The 22,500-nt window shown below is 33.8% G+C and overlaps 2 protein-coding genes across 5 annotated transcripts in view; both read right to left on the reverse strand.

Moving 5' to 3' along the window:
- LOC130051888 (activin receptor type-1-like) overlaps positions 1 to 15,463 on the reverse strand; it is a 26,546-nt gene extending 11,083 nt beyond the window's left edge. The window contains exons 1-2 of one of the 4 annotated variants that reach the window (XM_056155037.1): positions 15,338 to 15,463; positions 6,633 to 6,766 (exon numbers count right to left, since the gene is read on the reverse strand). In XM_056155037.1, coding sequence (XP_056011012.1) covers positions 6,633 to 6,766; positions 15,338 to 15,386 — 183 coding nt within the window. In that variant the 5' untranslated portion in view covers positions 15,387 to 15,463. Of the gene's footprint in view, positions 1 to 6,577; positions 6,601 to 6,632; positions 6,767 to 7,401; positions 7,595 to 9,841; positions 10,035 to 15,337 lie in introns of those variants that run through there. The other 3 variants (XM_056155039.1, XM_056155038.1, XM_056155040.1) reach the window with 3 other exon arrangements.
- A 4,837-nt stretch (positions 15,464 to 20,300) lies between these two features.
- LOC130051882 (hormone-sensitive lipase-like) overlaps positions 20,301 to 22,500 on the reverse strand; it is an 18,920-nt gene continuing 16,720 nt past the window's right edge. The window contains exon 9 of the mRNA XM_056154962.1: positions 20,301 to 22,500. This exon is cut by the window's right edge and continues 843 nt beyond it. The gene's annotated coding sequence lies outside the window, so the exon portion shown is untranslated.

Below are 22,500 nucleotides of genomic sequence, written 5' to 3' on the forward strand. Positions count from 1 at the left end.
TGGCCGCACCCTGGAGTCAGAGCCTCTATCCCAGGGATCATGAAATTTACAATTTTAGTAGAGGTCTTCCTGCTCTACATCACTATGCATTTAAAGTTTATCTTAGAGATATGTGGTTGTACAGAAGATTTTTGAAAATTGGTCAATTTTTGAAAGTTTTTGCCTTATTCCTATGGCCCAAATGGCAAGCCCGAGGTGCAAGAGTCCTGAAATTTACAATTTACCTCACCCTTAATTGTTTCAAACATGCTTCATACCAAATTTGAAAAGAATTGGAATAGCAGTTATCAAGAAGTTAAAAATGTTCAATTGTTAACACATTTAATCATTGAACATTTTTGCCCCACCCTGATACCAAAACCCCTACCCCTGGAATCATGAAATTCACAACTTTGGTAAAGGGCTACAAAATCTAGAAAAAAGGTTCTGATCTGAATATCTAATCTAAATTCTAATATTCAGCTAAAGTATCAATGAAACAAGACGTGTTCTTAAAACTTAAACGTCCTTGAAAATGAAAGGATTTAGATAATAAAATATTATGTAATATTAACACAATATCACAATATGACTAATTTGGACCTGTCCTAGAATCAAAATCGTGGGATTGCGAAATTCACAATTTTGGTATTTCCAAAATATGCATTTAGTTTTTATACTGTATTAGCAAAAGTCTTTCAAATGATGAAAAACAATGATCATGATAACTATAATAATGTTGGCTCCGACCTGGAACCAAATCAGTCATGACATTTGAAACCTTGGTATCAAGGTCTACATACTCCTTCTAAATATCCATTCAGTTTCAATTTAGTATCAATAGTATTAAAGAAGATATCTAAATGTTTTACACATATACACTATAATTATACCAAGTTTGGCTGCACCCTGGAGTCAGAGCCTCTATCGCTGGGATAATGAAATTTACAATTTTGGTCGAGGTTTTCCTCCTCTAATTCACATGCATTTAGTTTTTCTTAAAGATATGCAATTGTAGAGCAAAAGATTTTTGAAAATGGGTCAATTTTTTAAAGTTTTTGCCCCAGGGGTGCAGGAGTCCTGAAATTTACAATCTATGTCACCCTTGTTCGAAAGATTGATTGTATATAATAATTGTTTAATGTCCGTTTGAAAGTTGCTTCATACCAAATTTGAAAAGAATTGGAATAATAGTTATCATGAAGTTAAAAATGTTCATTGGTTAAAACATTTAATCACTTACTATTTTTGCCCCACCCTGATACCAAAAGCCCTACCCCTGGGATCATGAAATTCACAATTTTAATAAAGGGCTACCTGCTCATTTTAAATATTCATTTAATTTCAATTTAGTATCAATGACAATAAAGAAAATATTATTAAAATGTTTTACACATAAATACTGTATACCAAGTTTGGTCCCGGCCTGGATGTCCGAACCTCTCCTCCAGAAATTATGAAATATACAATTTTGGTAGAGGCTTTCCTGCTCTACATCATTATGCATTTAGTTTTTCTAATACATGTGCGGTTGTAGAGAATAAGATTTTTTGAAAAATGGTCAAATTTTGAAAGTTTTTGCTCTGAGATCCTATGGCCCCAAAGGTGTAATTGTTCTGAAATTTACAATTCATGCCAACCTTGTCCCAAAGATGCTTCATACCAAATTTGAAAAGAATTGGAATGACTGTTATCAAGAAGAAGTTAAAAATGTTCAATTGTTAACACTTTTAATCACAGACCATTTTGGCCCCTCCCCAATACTAAAACCCCTACCCCTGGGATCATGAAATTCACAACTTTGGTAAAGGGCTACCTGCTCTTTCTAAATATCCATTTAGTTTCAATTTAGTATCACAAGAGGTACTGTGAGCGATGCTCACTAAGAATATCCTCGCTTACCCCAATCTCCAAAAGGGTGATGTTAATAGGTATTATAAATTACCTCTTTCCTGAGTGTAGAAAAGAAAGGGCATGTCAAAACCTTGGGTAGTCTCTTCTCTAGTAGTACACTTGACCTTTGGACCCCAAAATTAATAGGGAACATCTTCGTCCCATGGGTAGTTCATACGTATGATATGGTGATTGTAGGTGGAAAAGGTAAATGCATTAGAGCCCGGAAACCATAATGCTACTTTAATGTCCAGTGCACTTGACCTTTGACATTTTGACCCCAAAATTGATCGGGAACATCTTTGTACCATGGGTAGTCCATATGTATGATATGGTAACTGTAGGTGGAAAGGGTAATGCTTTAGAGCCCGGAAACTAATGTGTCTACAGACGGACGGACAACCTGATTTCAGTATACAACACACACACACACCCCAACTTTGTTGCGGAGGTATAATAAACTTAAATAAAATGTTTTTTAAAATATTTTTACACATACATACTATAAACCAAGTTTGGCCCCACCCTGGGGTCAGAACCTTTACCCCTGGGATTATAATTTTTTTAAATTTTGATAATGGCCTTCCTGCTCTACATTACTATGCATTTAGTTTGTCTTATACATGTACGGTTGTAGATAAGATTTTTGACAATTGGTCAATTTTTGGCAGCATTTGTGCAGCCCCTTGTCCCAAAAGATGCTTCATACCAAATTTGAAAAGAATTGGAATGATAGTTATCAAGCAGAAGTTAAAAATATTCATTTGTTAATGCACGACCAATTGCAACAGCGTATGGGGAGACAGGGGACTTTCTTTTCTTAGGGAGAAAGTGGAGGGAAGAGAGAGGGGTGGATTTAAACAAACTTATGATTAGTTGGTTTTCATGCCAAATTACTCAAATTGAAACTACTCCTTATCTAGCAGGTATCATCAATATGTCAAAGCTGCAGAGATAGCCAAAGTATAGAGTATCGTTCCAATGACATAGTCTTTTTGTATCATTCAAAACTTCATATTTTCATTGGATGACCAAACTAATGCTGTAAACTGTCAAAACACAGGCAAGAAATCAATTTTGTCTTCACCAGGGCTTTCAACAAATTTAAAAGTAGGAGGCTGAAATGAAAAAGTAGAAGGCGATCCAATGTGAACGGCACAGCCGTATCGCACGCGGAGCTATGCTCGGCGCCCTTATGGCCGGGGGTCATTGGGGCCGCTCAAGGCCCCCAGAAGCTCTGGGGTAAATGACGCAAAATCCTGCATTCTGGCGGTTTCCTGGCACTTAAATGCAGCTTTGAAATTGTCATTTTTTTTGCCTGAAATTTTTACTTTTGCCATGAATTTATTGTTTCATATGTGAAATTTTCTGTTCATGCAAAGACTTAAAAAATTCAACATTGCAAAGTACTAATTTTGATGCAAAATGAAAAATAAAGTGCATCAAGATAACTACATGTAATTATTTTTTGCAATGCTGTATCAATTAATTTTTAAGTGTCTTTGCTTGAACAGAAACTTTCACTTTTATTTCTACATTTGTACTGAAAGTTTATAAGACTGAATTGTTTTGTAAGAAACAATAAAACCCAAACAATCTTTATTACAAATTAATAAGTAACATTTTAATGACCTATAATTTTATTTTTCCACAAATTCAAGTTAACAGCTACAGATTTGTTGGTAACATAGCGAATTTGTGCTGAAAAATTCTAATTTCGTTTTTATTTAATACCACGTGGGCATTTGCAAATTAAAAAGAATAGCAAGTCTGAAATCTTTCCTGATTAAATTCTGTTTTCGCTTTAAAATTGTTGATTGATATTATACTTGTGTCACTTTCGCTTCTGGCCTTTTTAAAGCCGAAACTGAACAGGGTATTTGTTCTCTTCATTCCGTCAACATCATTGATTTTTACGTTCAGGACTTGTTGTTATCTTTCGGAACTTCTTGTCTGTGTTGTCACGAATTGGGTAAATCCGAGGCTTTCCGACTATTGCAATTGACGTATTATTTTCTACACCAACAGACGACCAATCAGGTGCCGGTATTTACCTGAACTAAATTTAGCGCAAGTAAACACGTTTGATATGGCCACGATTTCTGAGTCTACTAAAGTTTGGAAGATGTTTAAAGTTTTATAGAAGTTTTTTTTCATTGGACATACATTTTTGTCACTAAAGTAGCCGGAACCTAATGTTACTATAGGCGGCGGAAATCCGCCGGCTACCGGCTACTTTTGAAAGCCCTGCTTCACATTCAATTGTCTGAATAAAACAAAACCTAATTTATAGTCTTAATTGCGGAATAGGAAATAAAGAAATAAGATGAAAGCAAAAAATAACTTTGATTGATTGATTGTATATATTGTTTAACGTCCCTCTTAAGAATTTTTCACTCAAATGGAAATGTCACCATTGCCAGTGAAGGGCTACAAAATTTAGGCCTATCCTCAGCGCTTACAGCCTTTGAGCATATATAGAGGGATCTTTATCGTGCCAAACCTGCTGTGACAAAGGGTCTCAGTTTTTGCGGTCTCATCTGAAGGACCACCCCATTTAGTCGACTCTTATGACAAGTAAGGGGTATTGAGGATCTATTCTAACCTGGGATAAACTTCAAGAAAAGCAATAACAGGCTTTAGTTAAGAAGGTATATTACCTCGTCATAATGGCAACTTCCTTTTAAAACACAGATGATAAAACTTCGAGTGATCAAAGGTTCAAGAGATTGAATGTAGAGATTCAAATCTAAAAATTGAAGGTCTAACCATTATGGTTCTGATTTTATAGTATCCGGAGTGCACATTCATTGTCCTTTGTATAGGTAATTGCATCACTTTATTTCAACACCACGGAACTTCAACTTTCATATATAACAAGATGTGTTTGTGTAACACAAATGCCTCCGATAATGGCCAATTCCAAAGATGGCCAATGTCACAAGGACAAATATCTTGGTACCAGTAGAAAGATCTAGTCACAAGAAATGCTCGTATGCTATATGAAAGCTCTAATAATTACCATTTAGAAGTTATGACCAATGTCAATTTTTTTAACAGTAGATCAAACTCCAAGGTCAAGGTCACAGGGTCAAAAATGTTGGTACCCACAGAAAAGTCATGTCACAAGGAATACTCATGTGAAATATCGAAGCTATAGCACTTACTGTTCAAAAGTTATCAGCAAGGTTAAAGTTTCTGACAGAATTACAGAATAATAAAATGTCCTTTAAGATAGACGTACATGTACATATTTATAAGACAAGATTTTTCGTACATAACAAAGTTTCGCAATCATTTACTACACAGAGCATAATAGTTACAATTTCCATTCGCTTTACACAAAGCACTCATTCTAATAAATAACAATTTTACCTTGGCATATCTCTAAATTATATTCTTAAAATTGCTGTTTCATCATCTAGTCCAAACAAGTCGTAAATTTCATCTTTATAGTGGAATTGTATAAATACAAAGAAATTGACCATTTAAACAATTAATTATCCACCCACGAGGAAACACAGGTGATGCGTCACCTATATAAACACTCATTTAAGAAAAAACAATGAAATAAGTTTTACTGGACTCAAATTTCACTTCAAGAAATCAAGAACTTTGAGAGATCGAACATTCGAGAGATCAAACTTACTTAGTTATACAGAAAGAAAAATTAGAACTGTCATTTCAATTCAAGAGATCGAGAACTTCCAGATATCAAACTTACTTAGTTATACAGAAAGAAAAATTAGAACTGTCATTTCAATTCAAGAGATCGAGAACTTCCAGATATCAAACTTACTTAGTTATACAGAAAGAAAAATTAGAACTGTCATTTCAATTCAAGAGATCGAGAACTTCCAGATATCAAACTTACTTAGTTATACAGAAAGAAAAATTAGAACTGTCATTTCAATTCAAGAGATCGAGAACTTCCAGATATCAAACTTACTTAGTTATACAGAAAGAAAAATTAGAACTGTCATTTCAATTCAAGAGATCGAGAACTTCGAGATATCGAGAACTTCGAGATATCAAAGTTCGAGCTGTTGAGCATCACCTGTATCAGAAAAATTTGTATATTCCTTTTGAATTTGATTGCCTAGCTGGATAGCTGATAGTTAGTTAACTTCCGACTGCTGATCTATTGATCACGGGTTTGAGTCAAAAATATAGTCTATAGATAGATTATATACTTTTTACTAAAACTGTATTCTATTTTACTAGATAAAGTAAATTTGAAAGTTTTCAATTTCAAAATATTGTTATACACATCCTCCACTTTTTATCCATATCAAATTTCTCTGGTGTGTTATTCTTCCTAAAGTTCAGTTCAATTTTAATGACAATTACATTTACATAAGTTGGGGGGGGGGGGGGCAGGGCAAACTCATGGATGTGCCCTAGCTACTCTTTTTCTCCTATGTCCTTCGTACTACAAATCCTATGTTGTATTATATAAGGTTGTTTTTTGTTTTTTCACTAGAGACATAGTTGAAGTAAAATTGTTTTATTTTATCAGGGAATACTTAGCCCTATTCCTGCTTGTATAACAGTACTTTTTACATGTTTTGTCAGGGACATAGTTGAAATCCAACAAACAGGCACATCACAATACAGTACACGAGGATCTAGTACCCAATAAGTACTTACTCCCACCCCTCTGGTTGTATTACAGTAGTTTATTTAGTACCCAATAAGTACTTACTCCCACCCCTCTGGTCGTATTACAGTAGTTTATTTAGTACCCAATAAGTACTTACTCCCACCCCTCTGGTCGTATTACAGTAGTGTTTCTCTGGAATACAGTTGAAACTTGGCAGACAGGCACACTGGTATTCGTCCGTTTCTGCGGTACTCATTGTGAAGTTCCGGTCCAAACCAAGTGGAGACAACCCTGCAAAACAGAACGAGAAACTAAATCCAACAGTTACTCTGAATCACTATTTAATCTACACAAACATTGTACCATATTGAGACCTTAGTACGTACTGCAGAACAGTACAGACTTTGAATATTGTTACTACGACAAGAAACTTCAAATATGAATGCAAGGAACTGGTGCTAATATACAATACAATATATATTTATATACATCCCGTATAATTTCATGTTACTTATATCATTAACAATCTGTTCAGAATAAGTGAAAGGTTGAATATAATATGACTTGCAAATTTACACTGTAAAATTCAGACAGTTAATCGTCAAATTAGCAGAAATAAAAACTTCAGAAATGATGTCTTTGTGCACCTGTTTTCTCCTTTTACTGATTACGGCATCCTATTACTTCATTGAATTACAGTGTATAACATGTTAATATGCCAATTCAAATTCTGAGAGGGAAATATAAGGCTTCCGAAGACTGCCAACTTGTGACACCTGTAAGGCACCTGACAATTTTGAAAGTATTTGAGAGACAGAGGTCAAAATCTATACTTATGATCAATGAAGACTATAGTTAATAAAAACAAAGTTTAGTTTGTACCTATATATGCAGAATTATATACGTCAAATAAAAAGTCTGGTTACCTTGAAAAATATACTCTGGTCTTAAATCACCTGATTAATGCAACACCACTTCATAAAGTATAGAACTGTTAAATAGCATGTCTCCTTCCCATGTGTTACGAAGACAGAATCATTTCTGAAAACCCAACAATTTTTAAAAGTCCCTGTTTTCCTCCCGAGTGCTTTGGATTACAACACTGTGAGAGTTGACAGGCATTGTAAGCTGAGTCAGTATTGAATGCTGGGAGTCTGTGACTGCCCCCTGGTGTCTGTTACAAATAATGAGGATCCCCATCACAATATCTATTGAAAAGCTGAATTTACCTTCTAATCTAACAAATTTATTCATTAAGAGGTTGAACATTATATACAGGCTGTAGTATATGATGAATTAACACTGCCATTGTAGAGAGCCCCCACAGAAGACAGAGGTAGTTTATTTTTTATTATGCATTCCAGAGACAACTTGGAGTGGATTATTGCACGTTTTGTTAAGCAATAAAAACAGGAAGTGACACACATACAATGGTTTAGTGGAGGAACCACTTGTGTGGAGCCAGGATGTCGTGGACTCCCTTATCTCCCTGTGACACAATGAGGAGACTACATAATCTCCCTTATCAACATCAGACTCCCCTCTCTAACCAGAGTATACCTGCTCTTCATCAACAAAAACACCCAGTAACACCATGTTCACAAGTGAACATTAAATTTAACATTTGCTACATTATCCACTTCTTTTTCCATGCATTTTAACAAATGTTTTGATGAGAATATTTCAAATTCACAGTCATTAATACTTGGTATTAACTTCTGAGGGAAAATTGAAACATAAATGACATAAATGGACCTATTTTATTTTAACTATACAGGGCTCGAAATTAACATATGCCTGTCAGTCTGTGACTGGTTAAAAGTCGGGTGGACTGACTGACATTTGTTTTATATAGTCAGTCCAATGGGACTGGTCAATTTTCTAAAATGTTATTTTGGAAAACATACTTATGGAATCTTAAACACACATTTGGCATTCCTCTGTGGATATCAGACAAACCCAGTTAGTAAATATAAATCTCACATTTAATAAGTGTTACAACATTGTTTGAGGCATACCAAGTTAAATACCATTATTTTATTCATTAATAACATTATAATGAAATATGCTTAATTATTTCTGGAAAACTCTGGTGGACTGGTAAATTTTTCTGCAGACTGGTTGAAATTATATTCTATCAGTCCAGCTGGACTGGTGACATAAAAAGTTAGTTTTAAGCCCTGGTATATAGTAGTGATTGTATAATTGTTTATTTATTGTAAAAGAAATATATATATAAGATAAGATAAGTTTATTCCAATTTTGGGCCCAGAGGGCATAACAGTAAGACATTTTATAAAGAAGGAAATTCAAAAAAGAAAGAAAGTTTACAACATTAACTACAGGTTACAGAGACTGCAAACTGCGTCTGGATGCAGCATGTTGGGGAAACAAGTACATACATATATGAATTGCTAATCATGTATATATATATAAAAGGAAATGATCCCATAGAGCATCTCAACAAACCATATAATCATTCAAATTCGATTATTTTGTGATCAGATATGTCAATATTTTCCTTATCATTTAATAATTATACTAAGGTATGTGACGGCAGTATTTTCCTGAGTAAGAGAAATCAAAGTTAATAAAACTTCATTCCAGTTCCCATTGCATTCCTACAGATACAAAAGAATATGTTCAAATCAGCTGGGTACTCAATGATTAAATTTACTCAATGACACATTTCATGTAAAAAAAAATCTGTGATGATTATATCAGATGTAGAATATTCCACTACATTCCAATCAATATCACATGTACACAGATATTGTTAATCTTACAGCAATATTAAACCCCTAAAGACAACATCTTATGAAAAAAAAAATCTGAAAATAAAAATAGAAAGTATATGAAAGCTTGCTGTATAGCCATAGCTCTGAAGTTCACCATCTGCATACTAAACATTATGACAGTTACTGACAATTGTTTGGCATTTTCTGACAGAAATAATGAACTATTCAAAAAACACTAGTGAGGCTTGTCCCAGGGATACAGCTGTGCTAACAAAATATATGTACATGACGATCAACAACACACTTGATGCACCTTGTCCTGACCTGACACTCACACCATGGGTGGTATTAGGTACTGTACACATGTACTTATTAGTCACTATATATTCCACTGACACAGCCAGTGGTCAAATCATCACAAGTACGGGCGGAATTTCTGACTCCCATTCAAAGCTGTCAGACAATGTTCAGTCTTAACACAAAAATTTGTAAAACTTTCAATCAATAAATCATAAAAGATAAGCCATGTTCTAATATAAAAAACAGCAGGATTTCAAACTCAAAACCAATTTCAGAAGGTGCTTTGTCTAAAGACTTTCTGATTAACATTAATGAGAGCCCTACTTACTGCAATATTATGACTTCAAATCTCCATCACAAACAAAATGTGAAAGTTCACCAAAATCCTGTGGTAAAGTATCAGTCAAGCTCTGTTGTTTGGGCTGCACACACATATATCTAGCGGTAGTTACATTCAGATGATCCTAAATTAGCAGTGATTTAAAATTTGAATACCCAGTTCTTTCTTTTATTTCTACTTCTCCTTTCTGGCCATGTGGCAAAAATAACAACCGGGGAGTAAATTAGACCTGGGACGTGCCAGAACATACAGTATGAGGGGTCCACTGGATTCTCTAATTTGAATTGACCTGGGTGAAAATAAATTTATAAATCAGATACAATGGCTGAGTTCTATGTGCGAGTCCACACCTGGGTATTAAAGGGAAAGGTAAACACTTGACGATCATTGTACTGCAGAACAGCTTTATTCCGAGCAATCCCCAAGTTCCTGTACAAGAGCCTATTTGAATCATCAGTCGTGAAGCACATAATAGATTTTCTTCACAGCGGCTAACTCGTCAAAAGAAATGTTTAAGGGATGATAAATGTTGATTAATTAAAACGTCACCCAAGTTTGAGAAAAAAAAAGTCAAGCTTAAAGTAACATGTGTTAAGGTACGTCTGAAAATCCCAAATACCAACAACTTATTGATTTTTCAAACATGAAAGTAAAAACACAACAGAAGCCCCTTTGTCCAGCATTCATACCTGGATATGTAGAAAAGGTTTTATATCTCAAAAGAGGTTCAAGTACATGTATCAGGGCAAGTTTAAAACTCTGGACACAAACGTCAGCATATATCATGTTTGATCAGCCAATAGTTAATATTCACCTGCAAAATTGCTTGTGGAAATAGTCATTTGTTACTCCAGCATATATCTTCTTTACAGGTATTGCAATGTCTTTCATGTTACATCTGAATATATATTTTTGTTATTATTATTTTTGGGAGGCAAAGAGTGACTGAAATTTGTAGACCATGTACACTATTAGTTTGTTTGATTGATTATTTTGCTGTTTTCCGCCACACTCAACAATTTTTCAGTTATCTGGTGTCGCCCAGTTTTTAAACCTAGATACAATGTACCTGGGAAGAGACCACCAACCATCCGAAAGTAAACTAGCTGGGACACTTTCTCACTTACCGGCGCGAGCGGGATTCGAACCCTCGCTGACCAGAGGTACACTATTAGTTGACAACTCAGTATTTAAAGGTGTCTTTTAGAGGACACTTAATCAAAATCAGTCAAAGTAGGTATTGAGACAAAGAAAGTGACTCTGCGTCACAATAAGACAGTGATTCTGTGTCACAATAGGAAAGTGATTCTGTGTCACAATAAGACAGTGATTCTGTGTCACAATAGGAAAGTGATTCTGTCACAATAGGAAAGTGATTCTGTGTCACAATAAGAAAGTGATTCTGTGTCACAATAAGACAGTGATTCTGTGTCACAATAAGACAGTGATTCTGTGTCACAATAGGAAAGTGATTCTGTGTCACAATAAGAAAGTGATTCTGTGTCACATAAGACAGTGATTCTGTGTCACAATAAGACAGTAATTCTGTGTCACAATAAGACAGTGATTCTGTGTCACAATAAGACAGTGATTCTGTGTCACAATAAGACAGTGATTCTGTGTCACAATAAGAAAGTGATTCTGTGTCACAATAAGATAGTGATTCTGTGTCACATAAGACAGTGATTCTGTGTCACAATAAGACAGTAATTCTGTGTCACAATAGGAAAGTGATTCTGTCACAATAAGAAAGTGATTCTGTGTCACAATAAGAAAGTGATTCTGTTACAATAAGAAAGTGATTCTGTGTCACAATAGGAAAGTGATTCTGTCACAATAAGAAAGTGATTCTGTGTCACAATAGGAAAGTGATTCTGTCACAATAAGAAAGTGATTCTGTGTCACAATAAGAAAGTGATTCTGTGTCACAATAAGACAGTGATTCTGTGTCACAATAGGAAAGTGATTCTGTCACAATAAGACAGTGATTCTGTGTCACATAAGACAGTGATTCTGTGTCACAATAAGACAGTGATTCTGTGTCACAATAAGACAGTAATTCTGTGTCACAATAAGAAAGTGATTCTGTGTCACAATAGGAAAGTGATTCTGTGTCACAATAAGCACTGGGACTAATGTTGAAGAATCGGGAAAATTTCATAATTGATAATCAGTCATAATCAGAAGAACTGTATCAATCAATGATCGATATACATAATCTGTGTTTACATGTAGTTAATAAACGTTTATCATTTTGGGGTTATTTCTATTTAGTTTTATGGATATGTGCAGCATACACACTTGCTGGTGTCACTAAATTCCCACTTTTCAATGTGGAGTCCACTCTGACTCTCTCCTGCACATGTCTCGATATAAAAGCGGGATTAACAGTCAAATGAATCTTGGATTAGATATTAATTAGTGTACAGGCGACAATTGATTATGAAAAATAAAATCAATAATTGAAATCGAAGAGTCAAAAACGATCGACAATCAATTGTCGGTGACAATCATTTCATCACTAACTGGGACCTAAGAAAATAAAGTGCACCGCCACGGCACATGATACGCCCGTCACATATTGTTAACAGTATAGATTGTACCCATTAAAACATTTTTTTTAATATCAACTTAATTAAAAGTCACAGTGACCTTAAAGTAGGATGCGACACACCTTCTACCTAAGATGCATTAGTTGACCAATTTTGGTGATTCTAGGTCTAATAGTTTTCAAGTTATGAGCCGGACAAGTTTTTGCCATATATGGCCATATCTTCTTAATGAAAAGTCACAGTGACCTGGTTTTAATGTGTGACACACCTTCTACCCAAGATGTATCTACAGACAAAGTTTGATGATTCTAGGCCTTGTAGTATTTAAGTTACGGGTTGGACACGAAAAAGCTAACAGACGGACGGACAGACGGATATCTTCTTAATGAAAAGTCACAGTGACCTGGTTTTAATGTGCGGCACACCTTCTACCCAAGATGTATCTACAGACAAAGTTTGATGATTCTAGGCCTTGTAGTATTTAAGTTACGGGTCTGACACGAAAAAGCTAACAGACGGATGGACAGACGGATATCTTGTTAATGAAAAGTCACAATGACCTGGTTTTAATGTGCGACACACCTTCTACCCAAGATGTATCTACAGACAAAGTTTGATGATTCTAGGCCTTGTAGTATTTAAGTTACGGGTCGGACACGAAAAAGCTAACAGACGGACGGACAGACAGACAGACGGACATGAACGCCATACCATAATACGTCCCGTCTTAAGACGGGCGTATAAAAACCAAGGTTCTGTGTCTCGGTAAGCACTGGGACCTAAAAAACAAACAAACAAGGTTCCGTGTCTCGGTAGGTGTTGGGACCTAAGAAAATAAGGTTTCGTGTCACAAAAGGCACTGGGACTTTAAAAAAAATTTTCAAGGTTCAGTGTCACAGTAGGCATCGGAACGCTCAAAACCAAGGTTCGTTCCATGTCACGATATATGCATTTAGCACAATATTCAGTCATCACCTAATCTTTTAACATATAATTCCTCTGTCCTACTTAAGAATAGTTCCCAACCCTGTTCTTCGGCTAAATATGGCTCTACATACTAATACAGAACCATAAAAAATAACAAAAAAAACTATAGTTATCATGATGCTATCTATTTCTCAGGACAAAATCCCATTAGGAGGTGGTACCTTGATAAGAACTGTGTTGCAAGTATTTATTCCTGTCACTCCAGGAGATGACGGGCTAGACTAAACTCAGCCTCTTGTGTGACTAAGATGTTTGTCATGAAACCAATAGCATTTATCCTGACTGTAAGAAAGTACTGTTGATAAGTTATGTCACAAATTAGTAGCAGTGTGATGACATTTTCAAAAATGTACTCCCATTCAAAGTCCAAGGTGAAAGTAATATGGTCTTCTTTACACTTTTTTTGATTTGTATTTTTATAAACCCTTCTATCAAAATACTTTTACTTTCAAAACTTAAGAAAAAAATATAATTGAAACTTACAGAGCTCTTGAAATCTACTTCTGTGGTATAAGACATTTCAAGATTTTTATCAGTCCAAATGAAATGTACTGTGAACTTTACTTGTCCGAGGAAATTTTAACCAGTCAGACTGGTAAATTTCAAGAACACTGGGCTTTAAGATTTTTTTTTATTTTATTCCTTACGTATGACAAATTTGAGTATGGACAGTGATTGTGAAAGTATTTTTGATAGGTCAGTGTTCTCGAAACACAACTGTTCAACCAGTTTCTTACTCTTACCATTTCAATGTTGGAGCAAATCCCAGGACCTGATACGACACGACACCATTCTCACTTGGACTTGCTAAAATTTTTACTGTTAAACTTTATTTCAAATATGTACATTTAAAAAGAAATTTTGTACCTCTTTTGTAATGAATATTTCAAGATTTTTTTAGTTTTTTGTTTCAAAAAGTGATTGGTAATATAACTCATCTTATGAACCTCTGTGATTATAATTTATCAACACAAAAAAAAAAACCACCATTTCAAAAACTGCACTATTAATTCACAAATAAAAATTTCAATATTCAATGCCATATGTGTACTTCAAAGAAAAGTTGCAGTGTTAAGTTTTGAACATTATATTTACTTTATGAACATTTTTGGATTTGCCATCTATGGGCAACTTTGAGTGAGCTACTTCAGAGTAGAGTAGCCATTTCCCTCTACTAGTACTGCTTCCACCAATCACACCCATGGGTTGAGAATATTGGTGCAATTCTGCAACCGATATCATTAATTAGCATTAACCCACGATAACCCATACAAAGAGCCAAATTCAACTCAAGTAAACATCAAAGAGACAATGTCAACTCCAGAAATGACGTCAACTCTACCAGTTCTGCCGATACTTGAGTAGGGGCATACCTTGGGTACAAAATTACACTCTGATTTCGTGTCGCCCGATATGAATTCATACCATTTCAGAGTGAAAAAGTTTCCTCTTAGACTTATATAAGAAGTTCTGTATTAGATATTCTTAAGTTTGTGACTAAATTTGACAAGAAGTAAATATTCTTGGTTATCATCAATAATAAAATTTAAATGAAACATTATACAGTCTCTCTATCAACAGTATATGTATCAATGTTTACACTTCACATGTAGAACAGGTGCCCGAAAGTCTGGGGCCCCCCAGTCACACAGCCGACATTTGAGAGTCTGATTCTGGGTCGATACATGCATCATATACCATAAGTAATTCATTTATCATAAAATACAGTTTATCTAATTCTATTTCCTCTATCAAACAGAACACGAAATAAGAATGGATACTACAAATACAATGTCTCAACGCCAGACATCGAGTCGCCAAACGCCATGGACTCTAAATTTAAAAATGGTAGATATATGCCTTTTAAAATTGCGTTAGAGTTGTTCAGTTAGTACTAATCAGTTTTCCTTCTCTGACAAACATCAACAAAATTAAAAGGACTCACCCAAAGCTGGAGTTGTTATTGTGTAAACTAGCAGAAAAACACGAAACATTTCTCCGCCATGACAGTTCTTTTTGTGACCTATGGGTGAAAGTTCAAAGGTGAAATTCGTTTCCCGCCATATTTCAAACTAGATTTGAAATAGATAATAGACAATCTGATTAAAACCAGCACCCCCACCCCCTTTCTCCCATCGTCGTCAGGCTGACCGATAGGAGAAGGGGGCTAGTTTTAATCAGACTGGATAATAGAGAGGGATCGCGACACACTCTAGATCAAATTTGTTGTCACGGGCACTTAATTGTTTCTGTAAATAACACTATTAGTATAGAATAAAACACTTTATTTCCTATTCAAAGTCCAAAATAGACAAACATGAGATGATTACAACAATGAAGAGAAGAGATGCCAAACGATAGAATATGCATATTAATCAATAACAATAACTGACAAGGCATACACAAGAACACATTTAATTCTTTTACAAATGTCATACATGTATACATATTACTAAACCATGTTATTGTTATTAAATCTGCCAACAACATCAAGAATTTCTTTCTCTGAACTGTGTTGGGTAGCCAAAATAGTTTTTGTTCGTTATCTAACGTAGAAAATTTTGGATATTTTTTTTTTTTATTTCTTTCCTTTCGTTGTCGTATTTTTCACATGTTATTAAAAATGTATTTCATTTTCAATGGTATTAGATTTGCATTTTGTGCATAATTGGTCCTTTCTAGGAATGTTGATGAACATACCCATTTCGATTTTTAACCTATGAGAGGAAATTCTTATATTGCACAATGACCTTTTAAAGCTTCTGTGATCTAAATTTCTGTACAGATAAATAATTTTCATAGCCCCAGTTTTGTTTGAGCTTCACATATTTGCTTAATTTGCAGATCTAGCTCTGGGAATTAAACATTATGGGGTCCATCCCAATATTTTCAGAGAACTACAGTTCTGCAGCTATTATCAGTGGCGGATGTAGGGGGGGGGGGGGGGGCAGTCGGCCCGCGTCCCATAAAAAAAAATTAAAAATATTTAGGGTAAATCGTGGTCTCTTGTTTAAACACATGTAAACGATAAAAGAAGCACTAATTTATTCCACTCTCGGAGAAATAAATGGCAAAATCTTTTGATTTAGTAAATATTTCAAGCCTTATTTTTCTGTAAAATCCAGGACCTTCCGGGGGTTTCGCTCCCTAGTCCCCCCGCCTCAGGATGGCCCCAGACCCCCTGCCTCATAGAATTGCACCCCTATCCACAACCCTGGATCCGCCCCCGATAATGCCTGTGTAATAGTGTGGATTGTATAGGTATATAAACAACTCAACACCAATGGTAGGGTTCTATCAGAGTTTGTATTCTTTCTAATTAACTCTGAAATATATAACAAGAATATCACATATAATATATATCATGAATTAAAACATATAGTATAAAAATATCAACAAAGAAAACTTATTTGCTCAGCACAGTTTATAACCAAGAGTTATTCCCCTTAATAGTGCTTATAAGGATATATTTGACTATTGATTACTATATGGTATAAATAATAAATAGATTTATCTTACTCGACTATTGCACTTAATTAATCATAGACTATTAATAAACTTGATAAGAATATTCAGAACTTATCATAATGCAAAGAATATACAAAAAAATGCAATGTCATACCTATGTGTGACACAGAGCCAAATTTCTGGTCAGGTCCAGAATATTCTATATGCTGGTAATAAATCTATATAGAAATAATGAAATATCAAATACTTGTGTGAAACTAATGTTACATTACTTATTCACACAAGGAAATCATAAAAAGTAAAAATAGCTGCACATGAATACTACTCGAACACTCTGACATTCACACATAACATATTTAAACTACTACATTTGATTCAATCATGATTTATAGTTTTAATATACATTCATACTGATATACATTTTACTCTTTAGTTGTAATTGATAACTTAAAGATAATGTAGATCGAATGCATATGATCACTCTTACTCAATTACCATCATAGAAAATGCATAAAATCTAACTATTCAGCAAATGTATTAATTCAAAGTAAGCACATGTACTTTGAATTATATATGATCATAAAAACTCAAAAGAAAGTCATATTTACTTACAGTCAAATTGTACTAGGAAAATCTTCTGGAAAATCTTCTAGAAAACACTTCTATACTCTTAGAAGACAATTCAAAATGTGAACAATAGTAAAGAGAGGGAACTTAGACAACCAATGAAATTGGAGAGTTCTATATTCTATAAATATTTACATGGTGCTATTACTGACCATTATGATCTCATAATCTATAAATAACTTTAGAGATATTTGCATATACTATTAAGTTGTACATAAAATAAATTAAAAGTAAAGACAACTTTTGTCATGTACTAATCTTCATAATCTAAATAATGAAATAATATATTTACTTTAGAAAAATATCACCCTGTCACACCTGTATTTGAACTGTGACATTAAATGCACCTTTCAAGCTTTAATATAGAGTGAAGAACTAAGTTTACATTAAATTTGTAGTTTTCAAACAAGTTCTAGATTAGTCTAATCTTAAGCAGAGATAATGATAGGTATTCTCAGACTAAGAATTTCAAGGCGTACATTTTTCGATACAATAATAAATGGTCATTTGAAGGTATCAATAATAATTCTATGAAGATGCACACAGGAAATTAGATCACGGGATGTGTTTTGTAAATTATCTTACCTTCATGGTGGTTTTATTTTATTAATAAAGTGGAATGGCTTTATGATACATACTTTGTGACAATCTAGTGTTCTCTGGGGATCCACGACCATGGGGATACAGAGGCGGATGGTCTGTCCTCCATCTCTCTCTCCATTATAACATACTTTGTATATATTGTATATTTTTAAAAAAAAAAAAAGTCTACAGATTAATTATCTCTTATATAACCTTTGATAAATATATAGCTGTAATCACATGTATGTTCCTCATGCACCATTACATGGTTTGAATGAATAAACTGAACTAATTGAACTAATGTGTTTGTTAGAATACTGCGTGTAATAAGGCTGTGTTTTGTGGGGCCTATTGTTTGCTTTACAACTTTTACTCTTAGTCCTCGCCGCAGGTTAGTGCTACTGATTGCAGCCATGCGAAATGAGAGTCGATTGCATAAGTCTCTCCTACCAGTATACAGTAAAACACGCTTATAGTGAGATGCAGGATACAAACAATTTTGATTTGTTTTAAACGTAATTCATTATATCTAACAAGTTTATAATATGTTGTAAAATTACAGGGAATGAAAATCATCCTGCTGTAAGCAAGGTTGTTGCTGTTGTCTGCGTGTTCGCTGTTACCGCGTTTTACTGCAAGCTGCGTGTTTGTTGTAACCGTATTTTACTGTACAGTAAGCGTAAATTCATTATCAGCATGTTTGCTGTGACCGTGTTTTACTGTACAAGCGTAAATTCATTATCTGAGTTTTTTGTAACCGTGTTTTACCATAAGCGTAAATTCATTACCTGCTTGTTTGTTGTAACCGTGCTTTACTGTAAGCATGAATTCATTATCTGCGTGTTCGCTTTAACCATGTTTTACTGTAAATATAAATTCATTATCTGCATTTTTTCTATAACCGTGTTTTACTGTTAGCATGAATTCGCTATATGTGTGTTCACTGCAACTTTGTTTTATTGTAAGCATAAATTCACTATCAATGTGTTCGCTGTAACCGTATTTTATTGTAAGTGTAAATTCACCATCTGCATGTTTGTTCTAACCGTCTTTTACGGTAAGCGTAAATTCATATTCTATGTTTTCTCTGTAACCATGTTTTACTGTAAGCATGAATTCATTATAAGCATGTTCATTGTAATCGTGTTTTATGATAAGCATAAATTCATTATCTGCATGTTTGCTGTAATCGCAATTTACTGTAAGTGTAAATTCTTATCTGCGTGTTCGCTGTAAACATGTTTTATTGCAAGTGTAAATTCATTGTCTGCATTTTTGCTGTAACTGTTTACTGTAAGCATAAATTCATTATAAGTGTGTTCACTGTAACTGCGTTTTACTGTAAGTAAAAATTCATTATAAGCGTGTTCACTGTAACTGTGTTTTACTGCAAGTGTGAATTCATTATAAACATGTTCACTGTAACCGTGTTTTACTGTAAGAATGAACTCATTATCTACGTATTCGCGGTAACCATGTTTTACTCAAGCACGAATTCATTAAAAGCATGTTCACTGTAAATATGTTTTACTGTAAGTGTACAAATTCATTTTCTGCGTGTTTGCTGTAACCATGTTCTACCGTAAGTGTACAAATTCATTTTCTGCGTGTTTGCTGTAACCGTGCTTTACTATAAGCGTAAATTCATTATCTGCCTGTTCACTGTAACCATGCTTTACTGTAAGTGTAAGTTCATTATCTGCGTGTTTGCTGTAACCATATTCTACTGTAAGCGTGAAGTTCACTGTAACCATGTTTTACTGTAAGCATGAATTCATTATAAGTATGTTCACTGTAACCGTGCTTTACTGTATGTGTAACTTCATTATCTCGTGTTTGCTGTAGCCATGTTTTACTGTAAGTGTGAATTCATTATAAGTACTATGTTCGCTGTAACTGTGCTTTACTGTATGTGTAACTTCATGATCTCTGTGTTTGCTGTAGGCATGTTTTACTGTAAGTGTGAATTCATTATAAGTATGTTCGCTGTAACCGTGCTTTACTGTATGTGTAACTTCATTATCTCCTGTTTGCTGTAGCCATGTTTTACTGTATAGTCTCTCCATTCAGTGCCTTCTTGTGATGACACACGTCCACTTGTAGTTGGTATTAAGATATGCACCAAAATACTTTGGGTTATTTTAATACCAATACATTCCTAGGCCTCATGGAGCATTGAATTACAACACTAGAGTAATTCCTGGCTTCAATTTCTCGAAAAAATCTCAAACTTAAGTTTGACTGTTCTTTTATTTGAGCAGTCAAAATTTGAGTATAATCTCAGACGCGAGTCAAGTTTCAATTAAAGTTTATTTCCAGAAATCCAGCCAGAACATCCCTGATTAATTAGATGGTGATGACCAATGCATGTAACACCTTATTTATACTGTAAATACAACATAAGACATGCAGGGAATGTGCAAATCCATAACAGTTAATTTCATAATATTCAAAATCATAATGAATTATCACAATCTCAATAATCCATGATTTTAAAAAAGAAACATAAAATTTTCATTATAACATGATCATGGCAATAAGACTTTATTTTAAACAACAACAAAAAAACAAACAAGATTATATATAAATCACTAGTAGTGGTTAGGAAAGCATGTACTAATTGTCAATCAATTAACACACAATGGACAATTAAAAGCATCCGAAAGGTTGACAAAAATTCACTGTGCCTTTCATAACAAAATCACCCTTTGAACCCATTTTTATCTGAAATTTATGACAATAAACTGACTGAACAATGTTTAATTTCTTCTCATAATTTCAAAAATATCTCCTAACCTACATGTTCCATAAAAATAGTTGATGATTTGAAAGAGAAAAATAAATCCTTTTTATTACAAACAAATATGTTTATCTGTTTGAGAGAGAGCATATCACGTGAGTGATGTTTCAAACAAATACATGTACAGTACTTTGAAAAAATAATCAGCTTTTTCATTGTTTAGGTACATTCGTCCATTGTCTGTAGTAACTATGACAACACTCAATAATGCTTTAAGAACAGGTAACAATCTTATGCTAGTACAGGTAGGATCAAGATGGACCTTAGACTAGGTCAAAATTTGTGTATTGTGCTAAAATTGTATAGCGGTCAAACAGTTCAGAAAAAAAGTCACCAGGGTGCTGTTAACAATGTACATCCCTTTGAAATGCCCAGTATCTCTCATCTAGGAGTTCCTTTATAGTTTATATCATAAAGTTTAGCATTTATATATTCTCATGACGTTAAATCTATAGTTTCATTATAAACATTTTATCTGCAATATCTACCTGATGAAGGCCTATAATTTCTTGAATATGATTTATTTGGTGGTTCAAATCTCAGTAGCAACACATGAGTTTTTTGAATAGGACAAGCATTTGTGCATTGTTTTTAAAAAAAAGTCCATAAATACCATAGTAAAATAAAATTCAGATATTCAATCATTCTGATACACTGTAAAAGTAGGTTGGGGAAAATATAAGGTCATTACCTGGAAATGAAATTCCCAATTTTCAGGACTTGGGAGATGTACAATCTTATAACGGCAAACTCTTAGTTTCACTTTTACAGTTATTAAGCACTTTACAAAATATTGAAAGTTTGATTTTATAATTTTCTAAGTGTTTCATGATCCATGTCTTGGTGTAGTTTATGATACCTTACCACATACTGACTTCCTATGCATTTTTCTATTTCTATATACATGTATATATATATAAATATATATATAAATACATATATTTCTATTTCAAGAGCTTATTCCATAAAAAATTAGAAATGTAAAAATAGATTTTGAGCATAATTGTAAGAATAATATATGAACCTGATGTAAGAGATAGCAAGATATTGAACATATCTCGGTTAAAAGCACCTCTGAATTACAAAATTGAATTATAAAATTACATGTAATAAGTATAGAATTAGCATAAGTATAACAGGGCATGTGCAAGCTAGATATTGAATCCATAACCTGTCAAATGGACACGACATAAAAACTAATCGACTATATGTATTCTAATTGTTCTCTACGTCTAAACAGATGTAGCACAGTGTAAGCAAACTAATCCATAACTTACGGAATCTGAAATACTGTGAAACCTGAACATACATCTTGGCAATAAACTTTGAGGAAGGATAATATAAAATCATGTATTAGAGTATGGACTAAACTCAATAAAAGTTTAGCAACAAACATTGTAAACAAAATTTACCGTACTGGATAAATGCTTTAATAAGAAAAAAAAAGTTTTTGAAAAAAAAGAATCTACATGAATATCAGAGCGAGTTACTTGACATGAGAATGATGTTACAACACTAAAAGACATTATAGTGTAAATATTCTCTTAACCTTGTCTAATATATGTTTTTTATCACAGACCATCTTGTCAGGAAAGTCATTATATCATATTGTGATTTCAAAAAATTCATTT

Source organism: Ostrea edulis, chromosome 2, assembly GCF_947568905.1.
Source record: "Ostrea edulis chromosome 2, xbOstEdul1.1, whole genome shotgun sequence".
NCBI classification, from domain to species: Eukaryota; Metazoa; Mollusca; class Bivalvia; order Ostreida; family Ostreidae; genus Ostrea; species Ostrea edulis.